At 46.3% G+C, this 14924-nt stretch overlaps 1 protein-coding gene across 1 annotated transcript; it reads right to left on the bottom strand.

Moving 5' to 3' along the window:
* Positions 1-298: 298 nt before the first annotated feature.
* On the bottom strand, positions 299-14734 carry LOC117969033 (integrator complex subunit 3-like; the record flags this gene model as incomplete). The annotated part of the gene is made up of 10 exons (XM_059006004.1): positions 299-2524; positions 3732-3888; positions 4560-4632; positions 5551-5651; positions 7889-8056; positions 8364-8412; positions 9512-9625; positions 13311-13386; positions 14384-14452; positions 14573-14734. Coding segments are annotated over 10 exons (1047 nt in total), but the record flags the coding sequence as incomplete, so codon positions are not given.
* Between the last annotated feature and the right edge of the window lie 190 nt (positions 14735-14924).

Here is a 14924-nt window from a genome sequence, read left to right as displayed (position 1 = left end):
AAAGTTCTTCCACAGTGAGTTATGATAACTCTATGAATAAATTAAGTTATTCTCCATGTTATTTAGCCAGACGTGTGGTATTAAATAAAAACCATTTAAAAAGTAGAATGTTACCAAACAGCAAAATGTGGAAAAAAAGGATTAATTAGCCAAAGCATTGTTAGAAAAACACTTCATACTCTTTTAGCTAAATTCTCTAAGTTTGATACCCTAGTCCATTCTTTGACATTTCAACCAGAAATAGTTTTCTGAAATAAAACAAAATAAAAATAAAAACAAAAAGTTCTGAGGAACAATCTGAGGTCTAGTTCATTTTTTTATTAAAAAAAAAAAAAAAAAGAAACACATACAAGATCATCAGAAAGTCTGGTTAAAAGCAGTCTTCCAAAAGCAAGACTGCGTGGTTTGTATGCAGCGCCCCCTTGCTGTGCGGGGGTGTCACATCAGTCTCTCTGTCAGGAACTAACCCGTGATGCGAGTCCGTTCACACAGGTACAGCTCGGATCAGACAATCCGACAACCCAAAAAAACTAAACAACCCCGTCTCCCCATAAAAAAGGCATGATGATGAAGATGTGCTCAAACACACCCAGAAGAACTTTAGTCTCATCTTCTTCCAAACCGTGTCTCAGCAGTTCATCACAGGATAAAGTTTATTTACAGTCTTTGTTTTTTTTAACCTTTGTTTTTAGTTTTATATGAAAATATGCCGGTAAAAAGAAGCGCTTCATTTAAAAAGTTCTGGGCATTTTTATCATCGATGTAACAGTTCAAACAATCTTAAGTCTCTTCCTCTTGCACGCACCCACCACAAAAAGTCAGTCTGTCTGTCATTCTGATCCAGTATTTATAACTCGTTGATACCGCCCCCTCTGTTTCACCACAGTATTACACACAACCGAGAGGTGGGAGGGGCCTCTTAAGCCACACCCTTGATGGGAGGGGTCAATACTGTGGGTGGAGTTCCAGGTCAATGTCTGACTTCAATTGAATGAACGCTCTACTGTCCTTCCATAACACGCAAGACTGCAAAATGTAACTAAATCCTTATTATAGCAGGGGTGTCAAACCGAAAGATCTGGGGCCAAACCAGGGTTTGTCTGGAAAGGCTGTTTTTATATCTTTTTTTCTGGCTTGCTTGCACACGCTGTATGGCCTAATGCAATATAAGAGTCACCCTCAGGAAAGACCTTACCTTGTAGTGAGCCAGGCTGGGTTCAATATAGCTGAATTATACCAGCAATTAATGTTCCTCTAACAGGATATAAAGTAAACAAAAACAACAGTAATGTTTTTTGGCCAGCAAATCTAAAATAAAATTGCAATCCGGCCCCTGATAAATTCAGTTTGAAACCCCTTGCCTTATGAAATGTGCATTATATATTTCCATGCTTCATTCCAGCAGACTAATGAAAGCGTGCATGGTGTGTGCTGTAGACGCACTGTGGTCGAGACTCTATCGATGCTCCTCCCCTAGGCAGGCACACCTCACACTGCTGTCCATGTCTGTCCAGATGCAGTGGGTGGAGTTTTACTGGCTCAGTTCCAGGGGGAGGGGTTTGGCTCTGAGGGGCAGTCTCTCTGTGGTGGTGGGTGGAGTCAGTCTCTAGCTCCAGGGGGGAGGGGTCTGGCTCTGGGGGGCAGTCTCTCTGTGGTGGTGGGTGGTCAGTCTCTAGCTCCAGGGGGAGGGGTCTGGATCTGGGGGGCAGTCTCTCTGTGGTGGTGGGTGGAGTCAGTCTCTAGCTCCAGGGGGGAGGGGTCTGGCTCTGGGGGGCAGTCTCTCTGTGGTGGTGGGTGGAGTCAGTCTCTAGCTCCAGGGGGAGGGGTCTGGCCCTGGGGGGCAGTCTCTCTGTGGTGGTGGGTGGAGTCAGTCTCTAGCTCCAGGGGGGAGGGGTCTGGCTCTGGGGGGCAGTCTCTCTGTGGTGGTGGTGGGTGGAGTCAGTCTCTAGCTCCAGGGGGGAGGGGTCTGGCTCTGGGGGGCAGTCTCTCTGTGGTGGTGGGTGGAGTCAGTCTCTAGCTCCAGGGGGGAGGGGTCTGGCTCTGGGGGGCAGTCTCTCTGTGGTGGTGGGTGGAGTCAGTCTCTAGCTCCAGGGGGAGGGGTCTGGCCCTGGGGGGCAGTCTCTCTGTGGTGGTGGTGGGTGGAGTCAGTCTCTAGCTCCAGGGGGGAGGGGTCTGGCTCTGGGGGGCAGTCTCTCTGTGGTGGTGGGTGGAGTCAGTCTCTAGCTCCAGGGGGGAGGGGTCTGGCTCTGGGGGGCAGTCTCTCTGTGGTGGTGGGTGGAGTCAGTCTCTAGCTCCAGGGGGGAGGGGTCTGGCTCTGGGGGGCAGTCTCTCTGTGGTGGTGGGTGGTCAGTCTCTAGCTCCAGGGGGAGGGGTCTGGCTCTGGGGGGCAGTCTCTCTGTGGTGGTGGTGGGTGGGGCCTGGGTGTGGCAATGGGCTGGGCCTCTCATCAGTCGCTATCTGATCCCACAGGGGTCGAGCCTTTCCTTTTTCTCTTTGAAGCCTTGGGCTTGGTGTCCTCTTCGTCCTGAAAGGAGAGAGAGTGATAAACAGAAGAGCACAGACACATGCGGGGGGGTAGGACCAAAAAAATAAAAATAATAAAACACCTGCCATAAAACTGTCAACAGGGCACAACGCCACCGTGGGTATCCAGGATGGTGATGATTTGATGTATTTCAGTTGTTTTAGGGATGGATAACCATTGCTCAAAGTATTACCAATATCCCATACTGGCTGAGAGAGCATACAGCACGGTGACAGGGACTGACATTGTGAGAGTTACTGTGGTTAAAGAAAAAGGCTTGTAACCAGGAGGTCCCCGGTTCAAATCCCATCTCAGCCACTGACTCACTGTGTGACCCTGAGCAAGTCACTTAACCTCCTTGTGCTCCGTCTTTCGGGTGAGACGTAATTGTAAGTGACTCTGCAGCTGATGCATAGTTCACACACCCTAGTCTCTGTAAGTCGCCTTGGATAAAGGCGTCTGCTAAATAAACAAATAATAATAATAATACTGTGCAAGTGTGACAGTGTGCCTGTGTGTATCGAGACGGCGTGTGCGACAGTGTGCGTGACAGTGTGCCTGTGTGTATCGAGACGGTGTGTGTGACAGTGTGCGTGACAGTGTGCCTGTGTGTATTGAGACGGTGTGTGTGACAGTGTGCCTGTGTGTATTGAGACAGTGTGCGTGACAGTGTGCGTGTGTGTATTGAGACGGCGTGTGTGACAGTGTGCCTGTGTGTATTGAGATGGCGTGTGTCACAGTGTGCCTGTGTGTCACAGTGTGCCTGTGTGTCACAGTGTGCCTGTGTGTATTGAGACAGTGTGGGACAGTGATCTAGTTTGACTCACTGCATCCCACGTACACCTCTTTTCCTCTGCACAACCGAGCCAGCCCAGGGGCCTGGTTGTTTTTCCGCTGCAGGCCCCAAGCAGCATGTAGACGTCGCAGTATTAAAAAGCACAGTGTTTGAGTTGAAAATGACGGACTGCGAGGTTATAGTTGTGTTTTTTTCATTTCATTATGTATATTAAGGGAGTACAACCGATACACAGAGAAACTAGACCCTGTACTTCCTCAGATGTGTTGTTGAGGCCAGTTTCAGGGTTTGGTTCTCGAGCGAGAGCGCGACAGTGCGAATGTGAAGGTGTGTACCAGGACAGCGAGCTGCCTCCCCAGCCTGTCCTGAGTGACAGTGTGTTCCGAGACCCCGTGCCCCTGCCTGACTCACCGACGCGCTGCTGCTCCCCGTCTCCTCCTCGTTGCTCATGGGTTGCGTGGGTCCCTTACGGCTCCGTGGACTCGACATGGCTGCCTTCCTCCGCGACTTGATTGGCTTGGATGAGGAGTCCTCGTAGTCCTCGGCCAATGAAAACAGATCGCTGAACCTGCGGGAGGGGTTACAGTCAAACACAGCTGGAATTCGACAAATCAAAATCTCGCCTTCACACCACAAGTGAATTAGGTTCACTCCACTCCCTTACTAACTGGTTACTGTACCTTAACATACATCGTTCATCTGCAGCACTTACTGGGCTGTGTGCTGTGGAATACCTCTCAGTGGTGAGGAGAGCTGTGTAGACTCGTCTCAGAGGTATGCAGGAGCAGCGTGGGTTAGCCAGCAGGCTGAATAATACCCGACTCTGATGTGTGTGTTACAGAATGGAACTGTGGAACTAGGCTATGTATGGTCAGAGGCATTTGACTACTACAATAAATGTGCTCTGTGTTTGTACCCACAATCCGTGTGTGGATCTCTATACTGCCTTCTGTCTGGACTAACACCAAAGCAGTCTGCCCAGAGTCACAGAACAGTCTCCCAGTACACTACACTGTGCATTAATGCATCTATAGCCACCTGAGGTTTCAAGACAATGTTTCTTATAAACTGGGCTTTAATAAAAAGCCAATAGCAGCTTGGAGGTGTCTTTCAGGACTAGTGTTTGGAACACTTTTTATATTAGAATGATAAGCAGAACAAAAACAGAGGCTGAAAAGTAATGCTACCAGACCGGTACAGTCTCCTGGAGTAACAGACTGAACAGCAAAGAGATCTCACCTCATCTTGTGGGCTTCGTCACAGCTTGCCTGGACATGCAGCAGTGCCTGTAGGATCGGGGTCTGGTTGAAAACTACAAAACACACACAGACACAAAAACAGACGTTTATAAAGCATCACTAATCCTTATTGATTGGACTGCAACGTCCGTGTCATTCAAGCATAAACAGTAACGCTGGTTTCTTTAAATGTACTCTCTTTTTTAACTTAGTGTTTTTTTTTTTTATTATTATTATAAAAACACCCATCTTATTGTGATTGAGGTTTCAAAAATACATTTAAAAAAATATTCTAAACACACAAGAGTACCTTCGTTAAAATCTTAGACAGCCAGAGACAGGGGAACTGTTCTGTGTAACAGGGAGGTGCGGTTCTGTTCTGTGTAACAGGGAGGTGCGGTTCTGTTCTGTGTAACAGGGAGGCGCGGTTCTGTTCTGTGTAACAGGGAGGCGCGGTTCTGTTCTGTGTAACAGGGAGGCGCGGTTCTGTTCTGTGTAACAGGGAGGTGCGGTTCTGTTCTGTGTAACAGGGAGGTGCGGTTCTGTTCTGTGTAACAGGGAGGCGCGGTTCTGTTCTGTGTAACAGGGAGGTGCGGTTCTGTTCTGTGTAACAGGGAGGTGCGGTTCTGTTCTGTGTAACAGGGAGGTGCGGTTCTGTTCTGTGTAACAGGGAGGTGCGGTTCTGTTCTGTTCTGTGTAACAGTGAGGTGCGGTTCTGTCCTGTGTAACAGGGAGGTGCGGTTCTGTTCTGTGTAACAGTGAGGTGCGGTTCTGTTCTGTGTAACAGGGAGGTGCGGTTCTGTTCTGTTCTGTGTAACAGTGAGGTGCGGTTCTGTCCTGTGTAACAGGGAGGTGCGGTTCTGTTCTGTGTAACAGGGAGGTGCGGTTCTGTTCTGTGTAACAGGGAGGTGCGGTTCTGTTCTGTTCTGTGTAACAGTGAGGTGCGGTTCTGTTCTGTGCATTAACCCCTCGGGGGGTCTGCAGATACTCACAGCTCTGCTTGGTGTTGCTCAGGCTGAGTCGCAGGTTATCCAGGTGCTCCAGTATCTGTTCTAGAGTCAACTGGGCCAGTTTACTGCTGGAACTCCTCAAACTGGGGGACAGAAACACAGTGCATTAAGGGAGCAAAAACAACAGAGGATATGAACAGAAACAAAGACAGGGATCAACAACAAGGGGATATATACAGAAACAAAGACAGCATGGCTCCAAACACCCCCCAGATTCTGATATGCTCAATAGCCTGTGATGAGCGATGCTCCTTAAACAAGCGGTGTGCGTACATAAGTTTTAACATTTGTAATCCATCAAATAGAAACTAAGAGATGAGTTCAGCTTGTATTTGTCCAACATGAAGCTTCAACAACACCAACTAAAAAACAAAATAAAAAAAGGACTACATCTGAATGTGTGCAAGACTTCTTACTTTCTGTGAAACAAAAGACAACGCAATAAAGGCATACTGCTGCACATGTATACTGGCAAAGGGCATCCATTCATCTAGGGTGTCAACAGCCAGCTAAAAAACAAACATGATTGTATACAATCAGCCCTTCTCTATGAGGGTGCCTTGTGAAGAGGAGGTCCTTGAAGTGGTGCTAGTTGAGCGATGCTAATTATAATGAAACTGCTGAAGGTGGGAGGCAGGGTACAATGGGGGTCTCAGCTGCTAGACAGAGCAGACACTCCCTGCATCATTGTCAGGGCAGATCTGCACAGCACAGTGGGAACAACATTCACAGTCCAAGTGCTGCTGTCTGTTATAAAATCTCACACTACTGAAAAGGTGGAATCAATTAGTTTTGTAATTTTCTTTTTTTCTAACAATCTTTCCACCTCAAGTCCATTTATGTTGTTTTTCATGATTTTTTTTTTGGAATATTAGTGATGTGTTTGTGTTTTTACAGAAAAGCACAGCATTCAGAGTATTGTATCCTTTAAAATCCCTACATCCATCTTTATTCTCAAAAGGTTTTAACTTACCTTTTTAAATAAAATATACCCACGCACATGTGAAGGTGCACAGGAAGCCTGTGTTGGTCTGTGTCACTTTCAAAGAAGTCAGAGTGTGTCTCACCTATGCAAGTTTGAATGGACTGGCCCAGTATTAGAAGCTCTACACACGGAATATAATAAGCATCAGTACCAGTATCAGCCACAAGGTGTCGCTCTTGCACTGCTATTAAATACAGCAGGCCGGTCTTAAATCACTACAACAATGAGCTAATCTGTCAACCATCCAGAGTCAATTTATGATATTTATTTTTAAACTCTGGATTATTTTCCCTTAAGAATCCTGCAAATTAATGTACTGCTATAGTCTGGAGTTTCATAGTTTATTTTACATTCGGGCAAATTCCGAACTACTAAGATCATGTGAAAACGCCGTTGTTAATTATTTTAAAAGGTGGACAGAATTAATTTTAGGAGGCTGTGTTATTGGTCATAGAAATGGTTTGATCTAGTGAGCTGTTCTTTTTCAATGGCTTTAAATAAATAGTCATGTTGATTCACATTGACAAAAAAAAAAAAAAACAACCACCCCCAAAGGGAGCCATTTAAACTGCTGATTCTAAACTATTGATTCTGCTCTCTGCATTAAAAGGAGGGCTTGGCATATTCTGAAAATAAACTGAATGGAATCAAATTAGATTTAGAAAACACACACAGAGTCCAATCACACACCATGTGTAGCAACAGCCAGCTAATTGGAGTTAAGGGGTGAATGACGTCTGTAATTGGAGCACTCAGTTTGTGCCAGTACGCTGTGTTCTTTAAACATGAGCCAAGATGCATTTACCCCCCCATTAACCTTGTGAAGGACCCACGGCAGTGCCAGATATCGGCTTCATGAAATCAGAACGCACGTTGTCTTGCACAGGGAATGGAAATGCACAACAAAACACTCAAGATTGATTATCCTGGGAGCTTTAACCCTTTGTTGTGTTTCGGCTTTGAGAGCAAGATGTGCCCGAACACATGCTTATTGTATATTTCTCTTTTATAAAACGTTACTTCTCAGGCATGGAACTAAGACTCCTATTGCACAGCAGTTTCACCCATTCCAGGGTTTACTACGAGCTTGATTAGCCAGTATAGGTAACAAGCTCATGCGTGCCTTATTGAACTAGGAATGGACCAAACTGTGATGCAATGGGAGTCCTATTGCCATCCCTGACCATCTTCATTTTTAACACACTTCGGTTGTTTCATCAGATCAAGCAGAATGTATCCTGAAGTGTTATATTTCATGCTTGTGTGGTTTTATGAAGCTGGTCTGTACAGTGTGTTTAAGGCCCGGTTTGTCTTCGCAGCGGGTCATTCTCTCACCTCTGTCGCTTGCGCGGCAGGCTGTTGTTCTTGATCAGCAGTGCTTTGATGTGTTCAGACAGCAGATCCTCGTGCTTGGCTGCCCAGTGCCGCAGTATACTGGTGGTGAACTGGTCTTCAGTGTTGCAGGGCCGGCTCAGGACCATCTTTACCATCTCCTCGCTGGGCCTGGCGAGTTCAGAAACGAGGAGAATAAAAGAGAGTCATGAGAATATAATATAACAGGGAAAATGAGTGGCAGGGTCTGGGTGGAGGTTTCATTGGTTCAATTAAACAATTCAGAACAGGGCTGGAACAAAGGCCAGGAGTGGAAGGGGCCCCTGCTCTGCAGTGTGCACATGCAGGTGTGATACGTGGAATCACCCACTCAGTAGTGAGGTATGCAGGTGTGATACGTGGAATCACCCACTCAGTAGTGAGGTATGCAGGTGTGAGACGTGGAATCACCCACTCAGTAGTGAGGTATGCTGCTTACTTTTCTCTTCTGAGTTGCAGCAGTAAACACGACAGGGCTTCAGGGTGTTCTGCAGGTAAAAAAGAACAGCATTCATTTAAAACAGATTACACAAGAAACGGTATCTTACTGCACACTGGTGTTGAATATTCTGCATTCAATTACAGTAACGGGTGTGCGTGCAAAGATGTGCTACTACCCCAAACGATCTTAATAAATCTTAGATCTCAGACTGTTTCTCAGTTCCTAAAAATTTGTACGGAATTTAGCTCTGTGGTCTTGGAATAAACTTCAGGCTGAACTTAGATTTACTGTCTCAATCCCTTTAAAAGGAGTTCAAACTGAACACTACTCTGCACTCTGCTCAGGAATATTTAAGCTACACAAAACACCTGTGCGTCAGGTCTGTTAAAAACTCACATGAAATGGCTTCTCTTCTCTCTTCCAAAACAGGAAGTGAAGCAGGCTGGCACTGATGAGAGGATCATCAGAAAGCAGCGCAATACAAATGGAAATGAATGGGCTTATCAGAGGTCACTCTGACAGCGCGCCTCTTTAGAAACACCGAGAGAGCCTTTTCTGTGATTGTATTCAGAGCTTGACACCAGATTTAAAACTACAGCATTTTTTAATAGACGATGTAAGAGCTTGAACTGTGCAGGAGTCTGTGCTGGCTATTGTTATTCCATCATTATCATCCCTAGTATTATTATTATTATTATTATTATTATTATTATTATTATTATTATTATTATTATTATTATTATTAGCATCTTCACCATCACTGTTGTTACAACTTCATGAAGTTCAACATTTTAGAATAATTTATTTATAATTCAGCAACTACCATTAGATAAGTGTTTTCCCTGAAAAAAGTTTACTGCTTTCTGAAGTTTTGCCATGGTTTATTAACATGCTATTCTTTACAATGCTTACCCATGCTTCCAATGTGCTTTATTACATTTTGCTATGCTTTTACTATGGGAAACTTTTATAATGACCATTGGCTTGTGTGCCTGCAATCTAGGAGCTGTCTACCTTCTTACGAGTCGTTGTGTATCTGTTGGTTCTGACTCGTTTCTACTTGGGGGTGTGTGTTGTTATTCACACCGAGGGCTGTCTGCCTGGGTGCTAGTTTTTGCGCGTGTGTGCGAGTCTCTGCGCATTACCTTTGTACTTGAGGTGCTGCAGAATGGGGATGATGGTCTCCAGAGGGATGTTGTGAGCCAGGAAGAGCTGCCATGTGCTGTACTGCTCAAACGTCTCCCAGTCCAGGCTCTGAACTAAACACAGAGATGGAGACAGACATGAGCTGCCAATGACCCACGAGCGCTCCCCATTTACTACCCCCCCTCCCTCCTCCCTCCTCCCCCCCCCCCGCCTGCCTGTGATGTTTGATATGCATGCTACGTGAAGCCTCGTTAGAGACAGCACTCTCCCGATGCCCTCCTCAATGCAGATCTATATCACAGTGCCGCAGAGTAAACATCCGAATTTCAGATCAGCTGCCTTCACCTAATGAGGGCTTTCCGTCAGATAATGGAGCTTCTGCAGCCGGTGTTGCCATGGCAATGAGACAGCTTGCTGGGGGAGGGGGAGAGTTTAAGATCCATGAAGATATGGTAGTCAGACACCTTGTTAAAATTCAAAATAAAAAAAGAACCACATTTTCTCTGCAGTTTGGAGAGTGGAGTTCTCTTTCCTATACTGCTAGAGCGCTCTGCAGTGTTGAGAGTGGAGCTCTCTTTCCTATACTGCTAGAGCGCTCTGCAGTGTTGAGAGTGGAGTTCTCTTTCCTATACTGCTAGAGCGCTCTGCAGTGTTGAGAGTGGAGTTCTCTTTCCTATACTGCTAGAGCGCTCTGCAGTGTTGAGAGTGGAGTTCTCTTTCCTATACTGCTAGAGCGCTCTGCAGTGTTGAGAGTGGAGCTCTCTTTCCTATACTGCTAGAGCGCTCTGCAGTGTTGAGAGTGGAGTTCTCTTTCCTATACTGCTAGAGCGCTCTGCAGTGTTGAGAGTGGAGTTCTCTTTCCTATACTGCTAGAGCGCTCTGCAGTGTTGAGAGTGGAGTTCTCTTTCCTATACTGCTAGAGCGCTCTGCAGTGTTGAGAGTGGAGTTCTCTTTCCTATACTGCTAGAGCGCTCTGCAGTGTTGAGAGGGGAGTTCTCTTTCCTATACTGCTAGAGTGCTCTGCAGTGTTGAGAGGGGAGCTCTCTTTCCTATACTGCTAGAGCGCTCTGCAGTGTTGAGTTCTGCAAACAACAAGAAGGTACAAACCACAGAGGAGGCCTCCAGCTCAGGCATTTCCTCCGCAAATTTCCATCCCAGCAAGAACACGTCTCCCGAGTGACACAGCAGGGCAGGAGCAGGAGGAGGAGGGGCAGGAATGCAGCCGCGGGGTCTGCCCTGCTCTCACACGCTCGAGCCCCCTCCGCTCCGCTCCAGCGTGAGAGCGTCTGCGCGTTTAAGACGCCCCTATCCTCACACCACCATGTTTGGGGCATCAAAGAAGAACTCGAGAACATAAGCGAGGTTCCGAACTAGAGGAGGCTCCTGAATGGGGGTCCGGAACACAGGAGTTGTACCGACTGCTGTTCCCCACAGAGGCGAAGAAAAGCCAACAGCTTTGTGGAGAGCAGCAATCCGCACAGATTCAAGCAGCTGTTTCTTCAGTTGTTTCAGTGGGAATGGTGAGCTAGTCCAGGCAACAGCATTGGGTTCAGCTTGCAGTGGAGGACAGCTACATCCCAATAATACAACAGCATAGAGGAATTAACTTAGTAAGTTCAGATCGATCGATATAAATGCCAGACACTGTCACGAATGTCACTGGTCAATTCTGGCTCCTGTTCTAGCGGCAGAAACCAATTACTCACTAGGGGTGTAACGATACACCAATCTTACGACACGTATCACGATATGCAGGTCACGATACAGTACGTATCACGATATGCAGGTCACGATACAGTATGTATCACGACATGCAGGTCACGATACAGTATGTGTCACGACATGCAGGTCGCGATACAGTATGTGTCACGACATGCAGGTCGCGATACAGTATGTATCACGATATGCAGGCCGCGATACAGTATGTATCACGATATGCAGGTCGCGATACAGTATGTATCACGATATGCAGGCCGCGATACAGTATGTATCACGATATGCAGGTCGCGATACAGTATGTATCACGATATGCAGGTCGCGATACAGTATGTATCACGATATGCAGGTCACGATACAGTATGTATCACGACATGCAGGTCACGATACAGTATGTATCACGACATGCAGGTCACGATACAGTATGTATCACGATATGCAGGTCACGATACAGTATGTATCACGACATGCAGGTCGCGATACAGTATGTATCACGATATGCAGGTCGCGATACAGTACGTATCACGATATGCAGGTCGCGATACAGTACGTATCACGACATGCAGGTCGCGATACAGTATGTATCACGATATGCAGGTCGCGATACAGTACGTATCACGATATGCAGGTCGCGATACAGTACGTATCACGATATGCAGGTCGCGATACAGTACGTATCACGACATGCAGGTCGCGATACAGTACGTATCACGACATGCAGGTCACGATACAGTATGTATCACGACATGCAGGCCACGATACAGTATGTATCACGATATGCAGGTCACGATACAGTATGTATCACGATATGCAGGTCACGATACAGTATGTATCACGACATGCAGGTCACGATACAGTATGTATCACGACATGCAGGTCACGATACAGTACGTATCACGACATGCAGGTCACGATACAGTACGTATCACGACATGCAGGTCACGATACAGTATGTATCACGACATGCAGGTCACGATACAGTACGTATCACGACATGCAGGTCACGATACAGTATGTATCACGATATGCAGGTCGCGATACAGTACGTATCACGACATGAAGGTCACGATACAGTATGTATCACGATATGCAGGTCACGATACAGTATGTATCACGATATGCAGGTCGCGATACAGTATGTATCACGATATGCAGGTCGCGATACAGTATGTATCACGATATGCAGGTCGCGATACAGTATGTATCACGATATGCAGGTCACGATACAGTATGTATCACGATATGCAGGTCACGATACAGTATGTATCACGATATGCAGGTCACGATACAGTATGTATCACGATATGCAGGTCACGATACAGTATGTATCACGATATGCAGGTCACGATACAGTATGTATCACGATATGCAGGTCACGATACAGTATGTATCACGATATGCAGGTCATGATACAGTATGTATCACGATATGCAGGTCGCGATACAGTATGTATCACGATATGCAGGTCACGATACAGTATGTATCACGACATGCAGGTCACGATACAGTATGTATCACGATATGCAGGTCGCGATACAGTATGTATCACGATATGCAGGTCGCGATACAGTACGTATCACGACATGAAGGTCACGATACAGTATGTATCACGATATGCAGGTCATGATTGGCTGTTTGCGTGATGCATAAGAAGATCACAATGGTAATTTAATGACGGACCATTTTGTTAAAAGATGAAAATTAAAGAAGATTAAGGAGTGCGAGTATCCGTGCCAACGACAAAACATTCAAGAATGATTTGGTGATCTCCGACGAGCTATGCTGTGCTTTTAGTCTTCTACGCGATACCCTCTATTGTGATACGATACATGTAAAGAAAGTCTCACAGTTCATCGATAAACGATACCCAATATCACACGAGGCACATTGTGCTGCATCCAGGTTTTCAGAGAGATTGTTTTAAAAAAGTAAAGTTTGTAAGGTAACAGCATACTGGTCTTATTGAAGAGCTTTGAAGAGTCTTATTGAACAGGGGCTTGATACCCTCTCGTTCTTGTATCACGATACAAACCTATGTTACGCCATCGATACACAGTGAACTGTTATACTGCCGTTACTCACTGAGGATGTTGAGGACAGAGTCCTTGCGGAACATCACCAGGTTTCCCATCATGACGTGACACATCAGCTCCTGGAGCTGCAAACAGAGAGAGAGAGAATGAGAGAGAGAGAGAGAGATGGGGGGGAGAGAGAGAGATAGATTAGATATATGGGGGGGGAGAGAGAGAGATAGATTAGATAGATTGGGGGGGGGGGAGGAGGGGGGGGCTTGGAGAGCAGGCCAGCTAACACAAGGGCCATATTTTCAGATTTTGTTAGCTGATTTGGGGAAACTTTTAATAGTAGTTAATACGTTGTGTGTCTCTTATTGTCTACGCACAGGATGACAGGTGTACTGGAATTTCGACAAATACTTCGATTGGTTGATTTCTGATATGTGATTTATAATCAATATCAAAAAGCATAAATCTGCTTTTTCACATTTTTATCGTTCTGTTTTGCTCAGTGAAACATGACAGGCAAACAGCTGTGCCTCTATTACAATCCTGTGTGACTGGTTCCAGGGCTGTGGCACATTAAAAATGGCCAGTAACTAACTGCTGTTGCTCTATCAGCAGCTTGTTAGGCTGCGGTTATTCGAACACACACACACACACACACACACACACAGAGCTTGAGGTTCCACAAACAGCAGGAATTTGGACCCAGAATCCCAGGGGGAAAGGAAGGGGAGGGAGGAACCGCTCGCTGCCATTAATCACCCCGTTAGCGGTCGACGACAGGCAGCTATTTCCAGTAACTGTCGGAGCGCTCTGGCTGAGCGTTCCCAGTGCGTTCACTGCTCCCAGGGGGCCTTACATACCAGCATAGGGGCCAGGGAAACAATGCTGCTGATAAGGACCGTGACCCTGCTAGAAATCAGACTCGGCAGGTTGCAGTGTGGGGAAGGCGGGGGCACTATACAAAACTACACTATTCCATGCTGTGCATACTATACAATATTTAAAAATACTAAAATAAATTGAAATGACTGTTTTCTCCAATAATGAAGTGAGTTTTGGCTGTTTGACTCACCTGTGCGAGTGGATGAGCTGTCTGACTCACCTGTGTGGAGTCTACCTGTCTTGACTCACCTGTGTGGAGTCGATGACGGCCACGATCATGTTGAGGAGCTCTCCGCTGCGCAGCGTCTCATCGGGGAACTGCGGGGGGAGACGAGAGCAAAGTGGGGGGGTGACAAGAACGACACACTATCACAGAGAGAGAGAAAGACAGACTGTGTCACAGACTAGAGAGACACAGCGACAGAGCTGCCAGGGTACCTCGGAGTAGATGGAGGGGGTCAGGTAGCACAGCAGCCTCACATCATCCTCCTGGCACGCCTTCATATCCATCATGAGGCAGGTGTGCAGGTCACCCAGCGCAGTGGCCTGGGCAAACGACTCGTACAGCAGCATCTTACCAGCCGCTGCCTTGCTGCGAGGGGAGAGGAGAGAGGAGTTGTGAGAATTAAAAAAAAAAAAAAAAAAAAGAGGTCATTTTAACACATTTCAGACTAACCCACTGTGGTGTTTTGTAGAATTAAGTTTTTTTTTTGCTTTTACAAAAAAAAAATAATAATGCTAAGTTTATTAAGTCCCAGATAAGTCCCTGTGTGCCGGTCTCACCTGGCCT

This window comes from Acipenser ruthenus, chromosome 32 (assembly GCF_902713425.1).
Source record: "Acipenser ruthenus chromosome 32, fAciRut3.2 maternal haplotype, whole genome shotgun sequence".
Classification (NCBI taxonomy): domain Eukaryota; kingdom Metazoa; phylum Chordata; class Actinopteri; order Acipenseriformes; family Acipenseridae; genus Acipenser; species Acipenser ruthenus.
This window is presented reverse-complemented; position numbering and strand designations above follow the sequence as displayed.